At 38.4% G+C, this 19656-nt stretch overlaps 1 protein-coding gene across 4 annotated transcripts; it reads left to right on the forward strand.

Annotated features, from left to right (window-relative positions):
- Positions 1-223: 223 nt before the first annotated feature.
- Positions 224-19346, forward strand: rxrba (retinoid x receptor, beta a). Of its 4 annotated transcripts, XM_015014058.2 has the most exons (13): positions 224-538; positions 1316-1464; positions 2803-3035; positions 3587-3740; positions 3852-4031; positions 6038-6058; positions 7968-8128; positions 8289-8418; positions 9627-9759; positions 11664-11699; positions 13350-13441; positions 13577-13682; positions 13802-19346. In XM_015014058.2, the coding sequence occupies exons 1-13, from the start codon at positions 513-515 to the stop codon at positions 13947-13949; spliced, it is 1569 nt and encodes a 522-aa protein (XP_014869544.2). In that variant the 5' UTR covers positions 224-512; the 3' UTR covers positions 13950-19346. The 4 variants fall into 4 exon arrangements, with proteins under 4 accessions (XP_014869544.2, XP_014869546.2, XP_014869545.2 ...); XM_015014060.2 differs by lacking the exon at positions 11664-11699 and having other exon boundaries at positions 225-538; XM_015014059.2 differs by lacking the exon at positions 6038-6058 and having other exon boundaries at positions 229-538.
- The last annotated feature ends 310 nt before the right edge of the window (positions 19347-19656 follow it).

Below are 19656 nucleotides of genomic sequence, written 5' to 3' on the forward strand. Positions count from 1 at the left end.
AATACGTCTATTTATTTTTTTATTAATATTTAAATATTAGACTCCAAACAAAAGTAACCAGTATGGATTAAATCAGGTCATTTATGTGTTTACTCAGCAGTGATTATGAGGAATATCGGTGCAATAAAACTCTGAGTATTGCATAAGAAGAGTACACACTGGTTCAAGCAATAACGAAACTGATGAACTCAACGATGTCCGACAATAACCTTTGGAGCTACTGAAATGCAAAGCTGAACTTGTCTTGACCTCCTGACCTCTTGCACTGGATGTGTCTCCCTCTCTCAGAGACGTGAGGCGCATCATGACCACACTCTCCGAAACCAGGGTGCTCTGTTGCTGTTGCAGTGATTTTTCGGGGCCAATGTTCATCTGTAACGGAGCACTAAGCCAAATCCTCCACCATCATCATGTTTTCATCGGCGCAGGGGGAGGCAGGGAGGGAGGGCTGACTGCGAGGCAAAGTGGGGGGAGAGATAGACACACACGGGGCCTAGTCGCCACATCTTTTCATGCGAAGAAGCTGCGCCGTTAAACCGTCAGTAATACGTTTTTATTTGCTATAAATATGCATTTAAATAATTTAGCTAGTATATATATGAGAGAATGAGACAGAGGCGGGACTGCCAGGGATAATCCGGTTTGTTCTTGTCTGTCCTGTTTTCCTCTGATTTACTTTAGCTATATAGTTAGCTTGCTGGGGTAGGTGGCTAAACATAGCTAGCCAACTTAAAACAGACTCTAATATATGGTTTCTAAACGTGACAAGAAATATCAACTTTCTTTAAACTGTGTGCCGAGTGCTTTGCGTTTGATTTCACATTGAAAAATAAGTAAAACAAGTTACTTGTACGGCACAGTCTGATATTTTAAGTTTTCTTGTGATGTTAGCTTGGCTAGTTTACGAGCCCTACCAACTAGCTGTCTTAGAACACAGTGGTTTGTTGCCATCTGTCAGGGCTCCGTCTGGGCTATGTTGCCGTGAGATGTTTTAATCACTGCGATAAACGCACAATGTGTTATGTCAGTAACACGCTATTGGATTAATATTGAACTATTACAACCCTGTAATATATCCGGACAGAACGTTCTTGGCACCAGCTGAGCAGCTGGCTGCTTTTCAAAGCCAAACTGTAACGTTACACAAAATGACCAGGGAAAAAAAATCAACAGATTCGCTTTTATGTCTTCTGGCAGCAGCAGATTAAGTAATCGCAACCATTTGCGCAACTGTTTGATTCTGATTGCAGTCACTGGGATATCAGCCTCATATGCTTATTTTTATTTCTTGCTCTTCCTTGTGTTGGAATTTCAGACCCGTTTTTGGTTTCCCAAACCAACTCCGGCCCGGGCCTCAGTCCGCGGTCTCGAGTTTGAGAGCGGGCTGTTGGAGACGAAAGAACGCCGGCTTGACGCTGCCAAGCAGCCCCTGCGCCCCAACCACCATCATGGGAGACAGCAGAGGTGAGCAAAAAAACGACACAGATCTATTTATTTCTAGTGGTTTGTTCACAAGAAACAAGATTTGTATTAATTATTAAATGTTTATGCTTGCATACATATTAGCACATGTAATAAAATCAGCATTAATAAATCCATGGTTATAATAAGACACCCTGGCAACACTTGCTCACTTCTCCAAATTATCGTCCTAAAATAGCAAAGCAGGTTGTAACATGTTTTATTTTTAGCAATAAAATTTGTCTCATGAGGTTATTTCGTTTGCCTAAATGTTACAATGTAAGTAACATACCAAAAGCTCTATGTTTGGGTCCAAAGATATATTTTTAAAAAATATTAGGTTTTATTTCTTTAAGAGGAGTTGTTTTATAGCAGTGTTAACTTTAGAGTTTATTAACTGTCATCTAACATATCTAAGAACTGTGAATCTTTATTGGTGTATTATGAGTAAAATGATAAAACTATAATAGTCAGCTTACAAATGTTATTTATTTCAGTTTGAGAAATAAATAACATTTATTTGAGAGTGTTTTACTTGTTTGTGAGTGAGAGCAGTGTTATAAGGACTGGTCTCGTCAGCTGATCTGCCTTATCTAAAATAAACAGATGAGGCAAAAACCAGCATATGACAGTGACAGTGACATGGTAGCTAGATAGTTAGAGCAGTGACAGTGCAGTCTAGACAGCGTCAGATGATAGTGTCAACTTTTTGAAGTGATCATAACAAACACAGTGGTTGAATTTGTCATTGTCAAGTCTGTCAGTGTTTGTAAGAAAACTGACCTAAAAAAACAGACATTTTCTTTAACACAGCATCCAAAGTCAGTCTGACCTCTGGCTGTGTAAAATAAAACAAAAAACGAATAAATTAAATTTGTTGAAATAAAACTTTTTGTTACATATTGAATTTTGTTGTCCACTCTAATCCCAACAGTTGCCAAGTAATTATAATGTTGCCATGTGCTGTTACATTTTTTGTCTGATGTTTAATAAATGCATGTTTGTTTCAGAACTGCATGGAAAATTGATGTGTCAGTTTGATCTTAAATGCTGTTTTGCAGTTTTTATCTAAAACGGTGTAATTTATAGACTTCAGTAAATCCTCTGAAGGATGACTTCTTTAGTCCAAATCAGTTGAATAAAGAAATGTTTTTCTTTATACTTTAAAGCTTCAGTTCATGATTTGATATCAAAATAAAACAGTTAAACCCTCAGTGATTTTCCACACTGTGCATTTTGTTTAAAAACCGTTCAGCTGACAACAGGTTACTGTTGTCTTTTTACGCTGCACATCTGCATGAAACTCTTTTACATTCTCTCTCTGTTATTTTTTCTCATCAGATTCTCGCAGTCCAGACAGTTCGTCTGTGTCTTCCCCTCCCTCGGGCCAGCGCTCCCCGCCGCTGGTTCCCTCTGCAGCTTCCATGACTTCACTGCCACCCATCACCACCACAGGGGTCAACAGCCCCATCAGTAGCATTGGTTCACCGTTTTCTGTTATTAGCTCATCACTGGACTCACCCTGCCTACCTGGCACACCGTCAGTGGGATATGGCCCAATTAGCAGCCCCCAGGTAAGCTAGGCTGTCAAGAAAAAAGATGTATGTCCACTAATCTAATGAAAATCTATAAGACATTCCAAAATGTGCAAAATTGGATTTTTGAACAATTTTTGACAGTTATATTTCTGTGTGTTTGCCATTCCCTTTTTTCAGTATTGATTTCACACCCATTAAATTATTACTAATTTATTTTTTCCCTTCTAAATTTATCTTGAAACAGATATACGACACCTATATTTTAGGTTTAACCTTTTCTTATTGTTTATTGTCAGGTTTTTAGAGTGACATCACAGAGGTGGAACCTAAAGGGATGGAGAAACTTTGAAAGAAGGAAAATATGTAAACATTGCTTTTATTTGGGGCCTAGTTAATACGCCTATTTGCTACTTTTGTTGTTTTGGTTAGATGAATGTTCATGATCTGACTTTGTTTTACTGTATGATATGAAAATAGGTTGGGACAAAATGGGATATGCAAGGTTTTAAAAGGGGGTAAGAATAGGTGAAGGATTGATTTTGTTTAACAAACTCAGTTTTTCTTTTGTTTTTTGTCTGTTCTGTTAGATCAACTCAACAGTGACCATGTCAGGGCTCCATGCAGTGAGCAGCTCCGATGATGTGAAACCTCCTCTTGGCTTGAAGCAGCTGTCTTCCCACAGCCCAGGGCCGATGCTTTCCCAGAAACGCCTTTGTTCCATCTGTGGAGACAGATCCTCTGGTCTGTAGGCCTCTTCAGCTCCACTGTTTTAGTGAAACGTGTTTGAAACATTTAAGAAATTTGGAGTTGTTTGACTGACTTTCTCTCTCTACTTCACCGTTTGCTTTTCAGGTAAGCACTATGGCGTCTACAGCTGCGAGGGCTGTAAAGGCTTCTTCAAGAGAACAGTGCGAAAAGACCTAACCTACACCTGTCGGGACAATAAAGACTGCACAGTTGATAAAAGACAGAGGAACCGCTGCCAGTACTGCCGCTATCAGAAATGCCTGGCGATGGGAATGAAGAGAGAAGGTGAGAAAGCATCAAAAAGATCCAGAGACTTCCATTTATTCCAAAGATAGATGTTCTGTTTCATAAGAAAAAAAGCAACAGAAAGGGGCAGATTTCAGAGAGATCATTCGCTCTCTCTTAAACACTCTGGGTTGGAATGTTCTTTCAGATCCTCTTCAGTTTTTTTGGTTTGTTTTTCTTTAACTTGCAGTTCAATAGAAGAACACATTCTGTGAATGTCTTCCACCCAAAAACCCTTTAAAATCTTCAGCCTTTAACACAGGCAAAGTTTTTTCTGTCCTGAAATTATTTTTTTATCTTATTTAGTTCAATATTTTTAACTAAAACCAAAGTAAATAATCTTTGGCGTGAGGAGAGTCAGGAAGCTGCTGACTGGTCGGTTTTGGAGTAACAAACACTAACGCTCATTTTTTGAATACATCAGATAAGTTGTGCAAACAGAAAAACCTAAAACTGCAGCAGTTAAACTTGAACAGCCCTGACTAGCTCTTTGAATGAGTATAGCACATAACCATTCTGCTTAAATTAAAGACTCTGTTCTATATAAAACTCTTACTGTGGAATTACTTGTTAGTGAGTCTATTTCACTATTTAAATTTTCAAAGTGAACCATAAACGTTCAGATGTGGAACAGACTGAATGATTTACAACATCATTCGGGTTTTCCCTGCAAATCATTCCAGGGCCTTTCATAAGCCAGTCCACCTGAGGTCGTCTGATCGAAGTTCTCTTAAAGTTTAGAGGTTTAAGAACCAACCAGATTGCTGGTGTGTTTTTATTATCTTGGTGTTATGCTAGGATTTCACACTAAGGTACCATTTGATATTTCATGTAGCTTTATTTGACCTAAATTAATGATACTTTAGCGACGTAAAGTGAAAATGTACAGAGTTAACATTCAAGGCTGCTGGTCTCTGTAGGAGGTTCTTGGATATTTTACTCAACTTTTTCTCCTCATTAGTTGTCATATTTGACAATATGTGATACTAATAAAAAACAATTAGGGCTTCAAATTATTAAGAAAACATGTTATAACATTTCTTCTTTTTTTGGAGAAAATTTCTTTTGTCTGGTGCCTTTTGGTTTTAGTATTGAAACAATTTTGGTTGTTAATTTATCACCTTTTTGCCATTTAAAACATTTTATTCTGCCTGAAACAAGAAGTGTCTTGGCTAACTCTGTTGCTGTCCAGCCTCTTTGTGATAAAACTTGTGACACAGTGTGTGGCCATAATAGCCTAATATTGCATCAATATTGAAAGTATAGATTCTTTTTTATTTCCATCTCTGACAGACCTGGTCAATGTTTAGTATCATCTCTGTCAGGAATGCAGATCTTTCCATATCATTTTTCTCACAGTTATTATTTATAATTCAGATTTTATCTCTCTGTATGTTTTAAAATGACAATAACTTGATCTAAAATAGCCCTCCCAGCTGTTGCAGTTATTTAAAAATAAAATGCATCAGATCAGATTATAATTCATCTTTATCTCATTCTGTGCTACTGAAAGACTAGAGACTATCACAGTTTAGAGAAACAGCATTTCTGCTGTAATTGTCCTTGCAGCCACAGCAGCTGAATAACTTTTGAATGGTCTGGTGTAATATCTGGTCAGCTTGTGGAAAACACTGACTGGTCTGTCTCTATAGCGCTGCTCTCAATTCTTACAGATTACAAAATAATCTGGCAGTTTAGAACGACCCAGGCATCGCTTACATAATCTGTAACTTTTTTTTTCTGTTCGGGTTTGGATATTCGGTGTCCGTTTTAGTGCATCTAACTGGACAAATGAGGTGACGTCTATTTGCCTGCTGAATGAGCAGCGAGATGAACAGAGTCGATGATAATCTGAAGGGAGGGGGGGTGACGTGTTTACAGTAGAGGATGGGAAGAACGAGAGGGGGATGTGGGGTGATGAGTCCTATAAACACTAACCCCTTGCCCCCTCTCTTCCTCTTTTGTGTTTCCTCTCGTTCTCTCTCCCCCCCTCCCTCCTTCTGTAGTGGCCAAGATGAACGACAGATGTAAGGAGAAGAGAGAGGGAGGGGGGTGTGGCTGTCTGTATGAGCGATCAAGGCATAGAGGCATTTTACGCTTGCCGTCGCTTAGAAGGACCTCATTTAAAATATTTTTCCGTAGCTTAATGCCAGGCCTCTGAGGCAGACCAGAGCAAGCCTTGAATGACTTCCATTGGTGTTTGCACCCTTTGTGGACGCACAGCCAAATATACAAACTCTTCTTTAATCATCCCCATTCTTTAAAAAGCTATTCTCCTCCCATCTGATTGCTGCACAATTAGGGCATATTTCCTGCCGTCAACCACAGAGCCGTTCCACATTTGTTCAGAGGCTAAATGAGACTTTGATGCTTGTGGGGCAGGAAGTATAAATGTTTAATTTCCTGCACTTTTTTCTTCTATTTGGCTCTCATTTTCTTCGTTTGTGGTTTAGTTGCACAACATTTAATTTTCTCTCTCTATTTCCCAAGTTGATGAGAGCAGATTGTTGTGAAAGCAAATCGTTTTTTTAAAGCGCTTGCCTGAGTAGAGCACGTTTAACTTGATTGTTTCCAACAGTAAATAAAGTGATGTTGTTTTTTTTTCTCCTATTGGAAGTGTTAAGGCTGCGATTTCCAGCCTGGGTGGCGCTAGAGAGCTCAGGGGAGCAAAGGATTGCTGTTTCGCAATAAAAACTTATCACATTAATCAATATCAAATATTACTTTTAGACATTTAACTGATCTAAATCTAAGGGTTTTCATGGAGTATTAATTGTTTTCAATAATACATAAAACTTGTTGTAATCACTGTTTAAGGAACTTTTTTATTGAAACAGCATTCCTTGGGGACGTAAGTTGGGATTTACCCTGAGACTAACGAGCAGATGCAACGTCCTAAATCAAACATTATTTATAAACTGGAGGAAAAAGATTTAAAATTTTATATTGGCAGCAACAGGGAGAGTCTGGAGGATAAGAATATTAATTTAATGAGCGTGTTTCTGCATCAACAACAGTCATAATTTAAATTAAATTAATGTTTTATTGCCATTTTTACTGAATAATTGTTGCACTGGGGAAATTCAAACCATGAACTACTTTTATGTTAATGAGGCCAAATGAACAGATTTCAGGTCATTTTATCATCCAGTAATACATTCACAATAAATAATTTGCCTCATTATGTTTTGGAGGATTCAAATATTTGGACTATTTTAGGGATTAAATAAGATAAACTACCAATATTTTTGTCAGTGGTAAAAATTGTGAACAGCTGGTTTAAACGGTTATTACTGATTTCTATGAAAGTGTTTATTAAGGAATAGTAATAATTGACTGACCTGATTAAATGTCATATTTTTGTGTGATGGATTTATTGATACTGAAGTTATTTGGCTGTTATGTGACATAATGAGGAGGACATTGGTGAAGCGGAGCAATTCCTTGATTGTAAATATAAACTCATGTTCAGTTGTGTTTAATGTTTTTTCTTGGACAATATTTTCATTATTTTGCAACCAAATAATTCATGATTTTGATGTTTAATTGTCTCCGCTGCAGTTCCAGTGGGTCATTTGAATTAATATGCTCCCAAAATACAGAAAAGTAAAAGAACAGAAATGTTTAATGTTTGACTGACTTTTGCATGTTTTCATCCTGATCTCTCTTTCATTTCTCTGCTTTTCTTTCTGCTTCTTTTTCTGACGCTGTTCTTCATTTTTTCTTCTTCTCATCCACACATTTTGTCCATCTTTGAAACCGATGCCCTTCTTTCTGCTGCTTTCATTAATCTTTTATGTCCTTCATGTATTCTGTCCTGCCTTCATTCGCCTAATCTCCTCATCCTCATCACACTTTCTCTACTTTTCTCACCCTTTTCTCCAATATTGTTGATCCCGTGCTCCTCCTTTCCCGCTCCGATCCCTTGATCTGCAGCTGTCCAGGAGGAGCGACAGAGAAACAAGGAGCGCGAAGGCGAGGTGGAGTCGACCAGCGCAGTGAACGAGGAGATGCCGGTGGAGAAGATTTTGGAAGCTGAGATGGCTGTAGAGCAGAAGACGGAGCTTCATGCAGATGGAAGTTCAGGCGGCAGCTCAGTGAGTAACTACCATGGTAGAAACTAAATCCTGAATGAATTTTAAAGTTTAAAGATATTTAAACAATATTAATTTCAAGTCTAATTAAATATTCCTAGGAGAATGTTCCTGTGAGTATTAAAATAAATCGCCTCTAATTCTCCGTCTCTATGCGCTTCAGCCCAACGATCCGGTTACCAACATCTGTCAGGCAGCAGACAAGCAGCTCTTCACTCTGGTGGAGTGGGCCAAGAGGATCCCTCACTTCTCTGAGCTTCCTCTGGATGACCAGGTCATCCTGCTGCGCGCAGGTTAGTTTTAGCCACTACTGTAGTGTCATAACTTGATATTATGAGGATTTTATCCTCTGTAGCTTAAACCTGTGTCCTGGTCTTAAAATATAACAATTTACATGGCCGGGCCAGCACATTGATTAAAATTTCTCTAAATGCACCAGAATCAGCAAAAAGGCTGTTTTTCATCTGTTGCCCCTGGACAAAATGTAATCTGTCATGATAAAACCAAACAAAGGTTAAAATGACATAACTACACAAATTTTGTTAATAGCAAATACAATCAGTGCAAACAGCCAGTATAAAACAAAGGAAGCTACAACACAATTATTATAAAAAGTATAAGAAATCATTAAAGCTAATTTAATTCTTCATCTAGATGAAGAATTAAACTCACATGGTGGGATTTGGAGCTGGTACTTATTATTCAAAATGTTGATAAACCTGATGTGTTATGAACCAGTTATTAGTTTTTTTTAAATGCAACATGTTTCATATGTTGCTTCCTGACACTGAGTTGGTGGTTTTTGTTTGTTCTTGTATCATATAAGAAGATGAATCGTGTAAATCCAATACAAAAGCATCCTGATAAACTAAATAATCATTTTCAAACAAATTTATTTAATAGTGGTTGAACTTTAAAGTCTTTTCCATGCAGTCACTTAAAAGGCACATTGTTATTTCACTCTCTCAATCTCTTTGAGTGTGGATGAAACCGTCTCCAGTGTGTTCAGACTTTATTTAGAAGATTTTATTTCCTCTTTTCATGTAAAATCATTTTCATAAAATCACCAACCTGTGCTCACAAACACTGTTGCTAAGTGAAAACAGCAACCTGCCTTCATGGAGACCAGAGAAATAGGTGTTTATTTGGTGTTTGGTGTTTATTTTTAAGAATCTTTGAAGGCCATCTGGACATATTAAAACATTATTAATATACTTGCAAATAATTCATAAATTCCAAAAAGATAAATTCTTTCTGGCAAACCTACTAGAAAGCCAAGATTGTTTTGTTTATTATCAACTATAATAAACTAAATTGTAGAATTTAAAGCATTTCATAAGACTTTGCTGCTTTTAACCTTAAACGATTAAGCTACTTTTGTTTAAAAATAAGACATAGCTATGCATTATTAGGGTTAAACAGCTCTAGAAATGACTGGAGACAGAAAGTAAAGGAGTCTTTAAGACCCAGTTCAGACACTGAGCCGCCGCCTCTCCAACAGGCTGGAATGAGCTGCTGATTGCATCCTTCTCCCATCGCTCCATCTCGGTGAAGGACGGCATTTTGCTGGCCACTGGCCTCCACGTCCACAGGAACAGCGCCCACAGCGCAGGGGTCGGAGCCATATTTGACAGGTAATTTACATATGCATGTATAGAAGAAAAAAATATGCCACATTTAAAAGTTTTCCTCATGATTCTGCAGATATATATATAAAAATACTGCTAACTGGAGGGATTTGGCATAAGTATATTTTTATTCACAATATTGTTATCCCATACTAAGAGATAAAATTTAATTTTATTAAATTTTTTACAAGGTAAAATTTAATTTAATTTAACCTTGTAATTTAACAGTCATTTGTCTGAATGGTTTTATACTCTTGTTTAGTGTTTAATGCTAATTTAGGTTATTAATTATTGACTGGGCTAAGTTGTTAGGATAGTATCTTCTCATCTTTGGTTGGCTGCAACTGCTGTGTTCTGCATTGGCTGAAAGATTCTGCTTGGTTTTGTTTTATTATTTTTGTTTTTGTTCTGGCTGTCCGACTTTAGTGCATGCAAGGCGAGGGAGGCTGGTGGTTAATGCTTACCCATGAACATGCATGCACACCCACCCCGAGTTAGTGGCGTAGCACCGACTGTAGAATGTATTAATCCTATAATGATGGCTGGAGAATGGAAAAATACTAACAAATGAAGATTTCATAGCAGTTTCCTTAAAATGATTTAATTTTGATGTTAAGCGTGCATCCTGTTATTGTGAATGTTATAAAGCATGTGTGTGTTTTTAAGTTTTTTTGTTTTTGGTATTTTATCTTAATTTGAAGACATTTTCTAATGTGATAAAAACATATATGTACAGTAGGTAATTTTATGATAATTACAGCTATAAAGCAAGGCTTAGGTAAAGTACAGCTGTCTCATTTAAAGTCTTAAGAAGCTTTTATCTGTTACCTGCTTCCATCCATGTAATAGATTCTTATCTGCCTTGATTGAAATGTATTGCTGCAGATGTCCGAACTTCCTAAAAAAATTAAAGTCTGATCACAACGTGTTAATCCACTGTCAATTACACTCATTCTTTAATTATAGTTAGCTTTGCTGTAGATTTTAATGGTTTAATGTAAATCTGGTTCACTGCAACTCATTCATTTCCTGCTGATAATTACCTCAAAGCTCAGATCTCCTCCTGCAGATAGATTATTTTCTATTTGTTACAGTAGATTTAATTAATTATGCATTTATCGATTTAATGTTAACTTTTAACTCTGCATTCATAACGTCTGCAGCGAGTTAGCCATGTGATTCAGGTCTGTTGGAACAGAGATGCATCTAAAGTTTTATTTAGACATTTGACCTGAAGACCAGTGTTATCATCATCTACGCTCTCAAGTCTGATCCACCATATTATAAACAAAACGCTACTTTGAGTCTTTTGACGTTTCGTAAACACACCCAGGTTGCATCAAAGCGTCATATCTGTGAATTGTTATTAAAGTAATTAAGGCCATTTAATGCCTGATGACACACTATTAAGTGCAATAAAAGAAAAAAAGAAGTACAATTAAATTAATGTCAAAAATTATTTTCTTTCTTACTAATTTATAATAAAGCACAGAGCTACATCATATTAAACATTTTTAATTTATTATTAAGCAAATCAGTGACAGTGAAACATTTGAAACATTTTCACTAGTCAGTGGATTCATCTGTAATATTCTGGTATTGTTGATTTGAAATATGATATTTATCATAATCTCCTCCTCCTTTCTAAAAGATATATGAACATCCCGATTTTCTTATGTTTACTTTTTAATTATTTTATAAACCATTTGACCCCAAACAGTTTTCTGGTTCAGGTCCAACATAGCAGAAAATCCAGACAGTAGATTTCAAATGAGTTCAGTTTTAAAGTGGTGAAGTCATGTCTAAGCATGGACTACATGTAGAGGTGAAGAGCTCAGCACACAGGCACAATACTGTAATGACCATCTGTGTAATGACATTGTAATAACACATTGTGATTGAATACACAGGGCGAACAATGCTGAGGTTGGGGCCCTATTTGACAGGTAATTACGCCACTACACAAACACTTCTCTTGAACCCCTCCTCTTTGACTCGATGTGAAAATAAATAGAGAAGCTGAGGCTTTAAAGCTCTTTCTAGATCGTAGCAAGTTTTACGATTCCTTGGTACAACATAAAAATGAACAGAAACGACTGAAAATGGCTCAGCCTTGTCATATAGCTAGCTTGACTTTTTTTCTTTTTGTGGCTTTTATTGCATTTGAACATTAGAGGAATGTTCTGCCCATCACCTTTGACATCAGATGCTTTCTGAGACAAAAACAGCAAAACGAAAATGAGTGAATTGGATTTTTTAAGCTGTTGTTTCCAACACAGTAGTGGAGTCAGAAGATTTGTGTTTGGATGAAAATGATATTCCACCAGTCCTCAGTTCTTGTATTTACGCCACTTCACCGTGGAGGTTTATGGAAATCGTGTTGGCCTGCGTCAGTAAACACCACCTGTGATTGGACACACCCATTTCATCACATCAGTAGCATGTGTTTTTCATATGTTGTGATAAAACTCCTGTCCTTCTTTTATATCCACTAACTTTCAAACCAAATTAATCTACACTGTCAGAGTGAATACAAACCACTCATATGGTGTTGTACTGGTTACTGTGGTTGGGTGATGCCTGTGAAAACACATTAAACAGTAAACCTCCATCTGGATCTTAGATGATCCATCAGTAAGTAAGCAGAACCTAATTTGCATGACTTTGTTTTTCTGAATCCTTTGTGATGGTTTCTTTGTATTTTTATTACAGGTTATATTTCCGTGAGATGCTGTTAATAAATTCTTACGTTTCTCACAAAGCATGCTAACTTTATTTTGTTTATACATGCTGATAAACAAGATCGTGTTGAAATGTTACGAAGATGAGTCAGGTGTTTCAGGCATGTTTTTGAACATCTTGGTTTTTATGGATTCAGATGTCAGGAGTGGAAAATACCCAGATTCCTAAATTGACTTATTAGCCAAAGTTAAATATCCACATAAGGAAAACACAAAGCAAATTGTGAGTAGAAAAGCAGAAGGTTTCATTTGAGCTTCCATACTTATAAAGAGTTAAAAATAATATGTGTATTTAGATGTTACCAATCAACATAATAACAAACAGAAGTGCTGAAAGCTCAAACTGTAGAAAACCGGCTGCAGTTAAAAATGTTGATCTTTGGATAAAAACTTGAGTTAAAATAAAATTTGCTAAATCTGAATAGGTATGTATTTATAATGGATTTGTGTTACTGTTTCCTCAGCAGTTGTGGTCAGTTTCATCTTTTAACGTCTACATTATCAAACTTCACACATTTTCTAGTAGATCTGTATTTAAGCAGACCAGCTCTCAGTCAGCCGTTAGGTTTGCCACTCTGGTTTAAAACTTTTTTTCCCCCTCCTTTATTTTCTTGTGCAGAACCAGCAGTTCAGCCATGCCATACCTAATGTGATACCTATTGAGAAGCAGTTATGAATAACCATGTGGGCCTATGGAGACTGTTTTTCTTAGAAGTCATTTCCTGCCTGTCTCTTTTTTAATATTCTGCTCTTTTTCTTTCATTATCTCCTCTACTTCTGCTCTCTTAATGAATTCCACCTTTGTGGCATCCCTCCTGTATGAATCGTCCTACTGCATATCTCTTTTCTCTTCAGGGTTCTGACAGAGCTTGTAAGCAAAATGAGAGATATGCAGATGGACAAGACAGAGCTGGGCTGCCTTCGAGCGATCATTCTCTTTAACCCAGGTAAAGACTGTTGCTATTTCAAAAACCTCGTCAAAACAGTCCAAGGCAGATATTCAGGTTATTTTACATTGACAGGCATCTAAAATGAATTAAATACTTTGTACTGATTGTATATTTTTCCTTTCTTGTTGAAAGATGCCAAGGGTTTGTCCAACTCCAGCGAGGTGGAGCTTCTGCGAGAGAGAGTTTATGCGTCTCTTGAAGCGTACTGCAAACAGAAATACCCTGACCAGCAGGGCAGGTGCAGTAAAACTTTAAACATTTTTAGACAAACAGGACATTTTTACGGTTATTCATTGTTCAGTAAATTCAGTTTTCCGAGCATCTGATTTTTCATTAACCCATTTGCTCTCCATCCAGGTTTGCCAAGCTCCTCCTCCGACTCCCAGCACTGCGCTCCATCGGTCTGAAGTGCCTGGAGCATCTGTTCTTCTTTAAACTGATCGGTGACACGCCCATTGACACCTTTCTGATGGAGATGCTAGAGGCGCCTCACCAGCTGACTTAAGGGAGCCGCGTTCAGACCGGTCAGGATCCGACACACCAGGATTACCAACACGGCCTCCAGCGTCTGCTCGCTGGCTCCCCCTGCTGGGCCTCGCTAAACTGCAGCACCCGCCAGCTCTTACACCCAAACACACACACACGTTTCCCATCACCGTACGCTTCATTATGTGTTCACGGACATACAGTCACGCCTGCAGTTCTCCAAAACTGGATAATTGAACTGAAAACAAATCTAACAAATACACAGAAAGAGCTTGAAGTTTATAATTGCTAATGCTCACACACACACACACGCACGCACGCACGCACGCGCATGGATTTTCACTATTGTTTCCCATCCTCAGTTTTCTTCTACAGGAGTGTCGACTCAAGAAATGATCCCACACGTACAAGAAAAAATGTCTTAATTTAAATTAGACGTTAGTTTTCACATCTTCGTCTCACAGTGGGATTTTGCTTCTGCATAGCTGGTGATTTCCTTTTCTTTTCACTTTGGTTACTTACAGTTGCTGCTCGCTGCACCTCTGGCTCTTATATTCATAACTAGCTGGTTAGTTATTTGTATGATTTTAGCTGAAGATCAGGTGCAAAGCATTTGAATCAACTGTCCAGCGTCAAAACAAAACCTCCTTTTAAGGACTTGCAAACACATCATCAAAGCGATTTTATTCAATCGGGTAAACATAGAAATATTGTTTTTTTTTTAAATAGTCATGCTGAAACTTGTTTGAGTTTCCATTTTGAAGTACTGTACTCATGAAATGAGCGCTTTTTAAGGCATTGAAATCCAGGAAAAGGGGGCTGGGTGTGCTTTGTTTAACAAGCGAAGCCCCTCCAACCCTGATGCGCACAGCGGGCTTTGTAAGAAAAGAAGAATGACTTGAATAATTTGTTTCTTTTATTTTTAAGTTGAGATTTTATCTCTACTCCGCCAGATGTTTGGCATTTTAAGACGCTTGAAGTCTACAGGAAGTAAAGCTTCACGCAAAGATAAAAGTATTGTTTTCTCTTTTATCTTCTGTTCCCTGAACCAGTCTTCTCTTCTCTTCTCTTCTCTTCTCTTCTCTTCTCTTCTCTTCTCTTCTCTTCTCTTCTCTTCTCTTCTCTTCTCTGGTGGTCATTTATGCACTTTTGTCAGTTGTAACTGTGTAAATGTTCCTGTTCCCTAAAAATGACCATCTCTTCCCAAACACCTAAGATGAACTTGAAGGTACTAAGTGTAGGGTTTTCTCATTATTGCATACTGATATGTTTAACCTGGTGAATGATTGCTGAGTTTCGGTGCAGATGTTAGTGAAGCAGTCTTGTGGTTCAACATTTTGTCCAGCAATCATGATGAGAGTCTCTCCTAACGACCAGCACAGATTTTATCCAGTGGCCACAAAAGAGGAAATCATCCTCTGTGCTCTGAAAGTAATCATTTTGGACAGCTTGAATCTGAGTGTGTGGCCTTCTGGTCAGCAAGTCAGTGAGGAAATAAATGTGTCTGAAGTTTGACTGTTGAAGTGACCTTGGTCTGCACACTTAGGATGTTTGAATTGAATTGACGTGACTCCTCTCTTCTCTGTTCTTTTGTGGAAACAAGGTGCTGAAATCGTTACAACGAAGCATCAGTAGAGTTGGAAAATGATAGCAGAAGCTGAAATGATGTGACAGTGGAAAAAGTTGATTTAATCTCACCTGATAGGTGATATCGACTGCGGCGCGTCTGCAGGTCCTGGAAGAACCAACGGTTTAAATGTGGCACACAAACAGTGAATGAATTACATAGGATCTCTTGAGTTGTGTTGCAATAATGAAATCCCTTCCTGCTCGACAGTATAATGGAAATCCTGCACCTACTACCGGTGGATTTGGACGTTTTGCTGCGTGTTGGCTTGAATCTTTTTGTACCATAGCTGTAAATAATACCAAAAAACAAACAGAGAAGTCATGCAGAAACAATGACCTGCTCACACTTGTGAAATACGTGGCTTCAAGAAATTTAAAGCTCTATTTTTTGCTGTTTATGAAACATGACGTTTTTATCTCTTGAAATCACGAAACATGAAACTGACCAGGGCCAAAACCACACCTCATTGCTGCTTTTTTGCACCAGCTTCTGCCAGTTTATTCCTGTCGTTCCCAGTAACTGATTGGCTGGACTCTTTTTATTTTAATCTTTTTTGTTGACATTAGCTCTTGACGTCTACTGTGATTGAAATTTGTGAAGAACCGAATCGGTGAAAAAGTCAAATGCAGCTAAAAGTGTTTAGAAGAAAACCCTCCACACACCCTTGAATGTGAGAAATACTGGGAAACACAGATTTACTTCCTTCTCTGGCAGTCATGTATTTAAATAAAAAAAGTGTTGATATTCTAAAGTATATTTAGCTGCCTCCTTAGCCAACATTTAATAGAAATGAGAACATTTTGCTGTGTCATTCTAGTGAAGAGGTACAGCTGTCTTCTTCCAGGTGCTAAATCATCTATGGTCTTTTAAAGACCTGCACATTCACATCAATGCAAATACAGTATGCAAGAACACAGACAAATCAACCATCCTCCCGCTCTGTTAGATTTATTCTGATCTCCATCGGCTTTGTTGTAGATTTTAAGTTGTGGAAAATGATTTCCAGCTACGTTCTAGTAGAGTTGGGCTCTGCCCGTCAGAGTCAGACCTGGTTTTAGAGACAAGCGTAGGAAGCTGCAGGGTTTTTCCATCTGGAGACGCTGTGAGCGTCCAGCCCAGCAGATGGTGTTCCTCAGAGAGGGGGTTCGGCCCCCACGTCGGCGTGATGCTGCGGCTGACCTGTGAGACAGGTGATTTATTAAAATCATGGGAGAAAGTTGGCGTAACTTTAGCCTTGTTTCAGTCTCCTTCCATCTCCGCATACGTTTGGTCAAATTAGTAGCGTTTCTATTATTTGCGGAAAAAGTCAGCTTTTTATGCAACGTTGCTGACTCGGACTGTTGGCAAAAGGAAAGCGAGATGAAGGTGAACTTATGATTTAGGTGACCTTCTGGTGTCTGCCAGCCTTTTTTACTGTGTAGTATAGAATCAGTGCTTTAGTGGTGTGAGAATATGAGCTGATGCAGGTTTTGAGTGAGACTGATTCTGTAGCTGCTGAGCTTTCAGATCTGGGATCTAGATTAGAAACAGTCGTACCGAGGACAGAACCCGAGGAACCCAAAACGAGCGTCTCTTTATTTCTCCTCTCCTTGTACCTCAGTGGTGAAGCTGACTGTTGGAAACCTGCTTGCATGAGTTCTCTCCTCTGACCGTTTGAAACTTTTCCGTTTGGAGCTTCCTCTCTCGAATGTTTGAGCCTTCTGCTACTGCACAGCGTTCGTAACCAGGGATGAAAACAGCTGAAGGCAAACTATTAAAATGACTCAGATGATTAAACAGTTATTCTGTATTATGTTTCTGTCTGTTACATATTAATTAGGAGTAATTTACATTTCTCATCCCTCCATACGACGTGTTTGTTTTGCTTTCTGTATTTTTGTTATCTAACTGAGAGCTTAGCTTTGAGTGATTATAATCATACAGTGACAAAAGCTACAGACTCAGTGCAGGTTCTTAAGCTGAGTTACTTCCAGCTTTGCTGAGCAGGAAAACTCTTTAGCAGAGCTGGTGGTTGAGCGTTTATAAAACAATGCGTGTCCATGTTTTTATGCATTTGTTCATTAATCTGCAGCTACATGTTTTAACTGGCAGAAACTGTAACTTTGGCTGTGGCGTGCTGAGCGGTGTTGAGTGAAATACCGGGTTGTTGGAAGAATATTTGAATTTTTTCGCCAGTATGTTGACCTGAAGCTTTATTACAACAACCCGGCCTCCTGGAGTCGTTTTGCCCCATCTCAGCTGCCGTAGCTAGAACCTAACATTTTCACTCACCCGCTTCGACTTCGCTTGGGAATAAGTAGACTTGCAGCTTAAACCTCTGGTTGTTGGACTGCTTGAGGACGTGAAGCTTTTTCTTTGACGGTAAGGTGTAGAGAAGAGGATTCAGAGCTGCGTGTCCCTCTTTGCTTGCGTTACTTGACGGCAGAGCTGCGACGATCCGCGATCAGCGCGAGAGACCGCCGAATCGCACCGCAGCGCCCCGCCCACAAATGTTTGTCATTGCAAGTGTGCACTCAAGGCAGGCGCATGCTGCCACCTTTTTTAGGCTGTGTAGCAGCATTGCTGTCGCCATCTTTGTTACATTTTGAAACTTCTTGTGTTTTTATGAGTAAAGATTTTAATGAAATGCTTTTTCTTTTTAAACGGATGGCATGATCTGACTGAAACTGCGTTGATTGGACACGAGGGTGGCGTTGTTGCACGTCTTCTGGAGCCGAGGCTCGCGCTGGTTTAATCAGAGAGGTTCAGTATGTGCTATGCAGCCTTCAAACTCACCACCCTCACAGTTTTCAATCACTGCCAAGCTGTTTGCAGCCATCTTTTAATGTAGGGCCACTAAGTCCTTGTCGTGTGTGTAAATCGTGATTCTTGAGCAGCACAGTGAAGACGGTGCGCTAACGTTAGCCTAAGTAGTGCGTTTCTGAACAGAGGCCCTGATAGGAATGGAAATAGCAGCTTGTGTGGAGAGGGCGGACCTGGGCAGAGACGTAGGGCAGGGTGTGGACCCCTCTGGGTGCTCAAGCTGATCATTTGGTGCTTTTTATAGGGTCCTACAACCTGACAACACATATATGAGTGAAATACAAAAAGAAACGATTAGACAGGGCGAGACTAACCCTGGACCTGGTCTTCTCTGATAGGTTGGTGTTGTGAATATTGTTGGGAACTATAGCCTGTCAGAGGAACAGAGAGAAACCCCCGACCACGATGTTTCTAGTGAAGGAACCTAACAGGAAGGACTGATTGAACATAGCAGCTCTCCTGGAGGATGAGGGTGTTTACGGCTTGGATTTATGAAGCTCTGATCAGAAACAGAGGGAGAAAACAGGGCAAGGACTTAAATAACTTGAATCAAGTGTTCAGTTATTGATTGAGAGAAAAAAACTATTTTCCAGTAGATCTAGGATCTTCCTTAATCGTTTACTCTCCATCTTAAAAACTTTCACCCGATGTTTTTGTCTTGTTTCTCGTCTCCATCTACTCTGACTATGCTCTCCACCGTTTCTTTATTACAAAGTATTAAACAAATGCAAGAACTGACAAAAAAAAAATCAGAACTGAATTTGTCACTCTTCTGTTTGATTTGTCTGTTTCTCTCTCTTGTGTCTGTTCTCTGTCCTGTTTGTATTTTCTCCATTTTTCTCATGGAGCTGATTGACTATTGTGTGCTTTGGGGATTGAAAGAAGAAAAAAAAAATATGAATAATATTTTTTTTGTTCAGTCATTAATTCTGAATCTTGTTTCTGTTTGTTGTATCATGTCTGAGTAAAAGTTTTAATACTGTATATGAAGTGTTTTTTGCTTATTATTCAGATAAAACACACTTGTAACTTATTTACAACAGAGTCTTAGGGATATACTAAGAAAATGAAAATAATATTGTGAGGGAAAATTCAGAATGACTTTGTTTTTGTAATTTTATTACTTTTTTCTCGTAATTTATTTTTAATTTAATGGGCTCAATACTCTGTTATACTTATGTATTTATACTAGCTGATCCAATATTACCATAATAGAAAATACAGCAAAACCACAACTATGAAAGAATTTACAGCTCAGTTATTTCAGAACCAAATGAAGGTTTTTCTACATTAT

The sequence above is a fragment of the Poecilia mexicana genome, unplaced genomic scaffold (genome assembly GCF_051168715.1).
Source record: "Poecilia mexicana isolate PSO_F unplaced genomic scaffold, ASM5116871v1 scaffold_11, whole genome shotgun sequence".
In the NCBI taxonomy this organism is placed as follows: Eukaryota; Metazoa; Chordata; class Actinopteri; order Cyprinodontiformes; family Poeciliidae; genus Poecilia; species Poecilia mexicana.

Bases quoted from the DNA above. Each gene is read 5' to 3' on its own strand.
- rxrba (XM_015014058.2), top strand. From the start codon at position 513: ATGCGAAGAAGCTGCGCCGTTAAACC. The intron at 3,036-3,586 runs GTAAGCTAGGCT...CTGTTCTGTTAG, and splicing joins GCCCAATTAGCAGCCCCCAG to ATCAACTCAACAGTGACCAT. The intron at 3,741-3,851 runs GTCTGTAGGCCT...TTTGCTTTTCAG, and splicing joins CTGTGGAGACAGATCCTCTG to GTAAGCACTATGGCGTCTAC.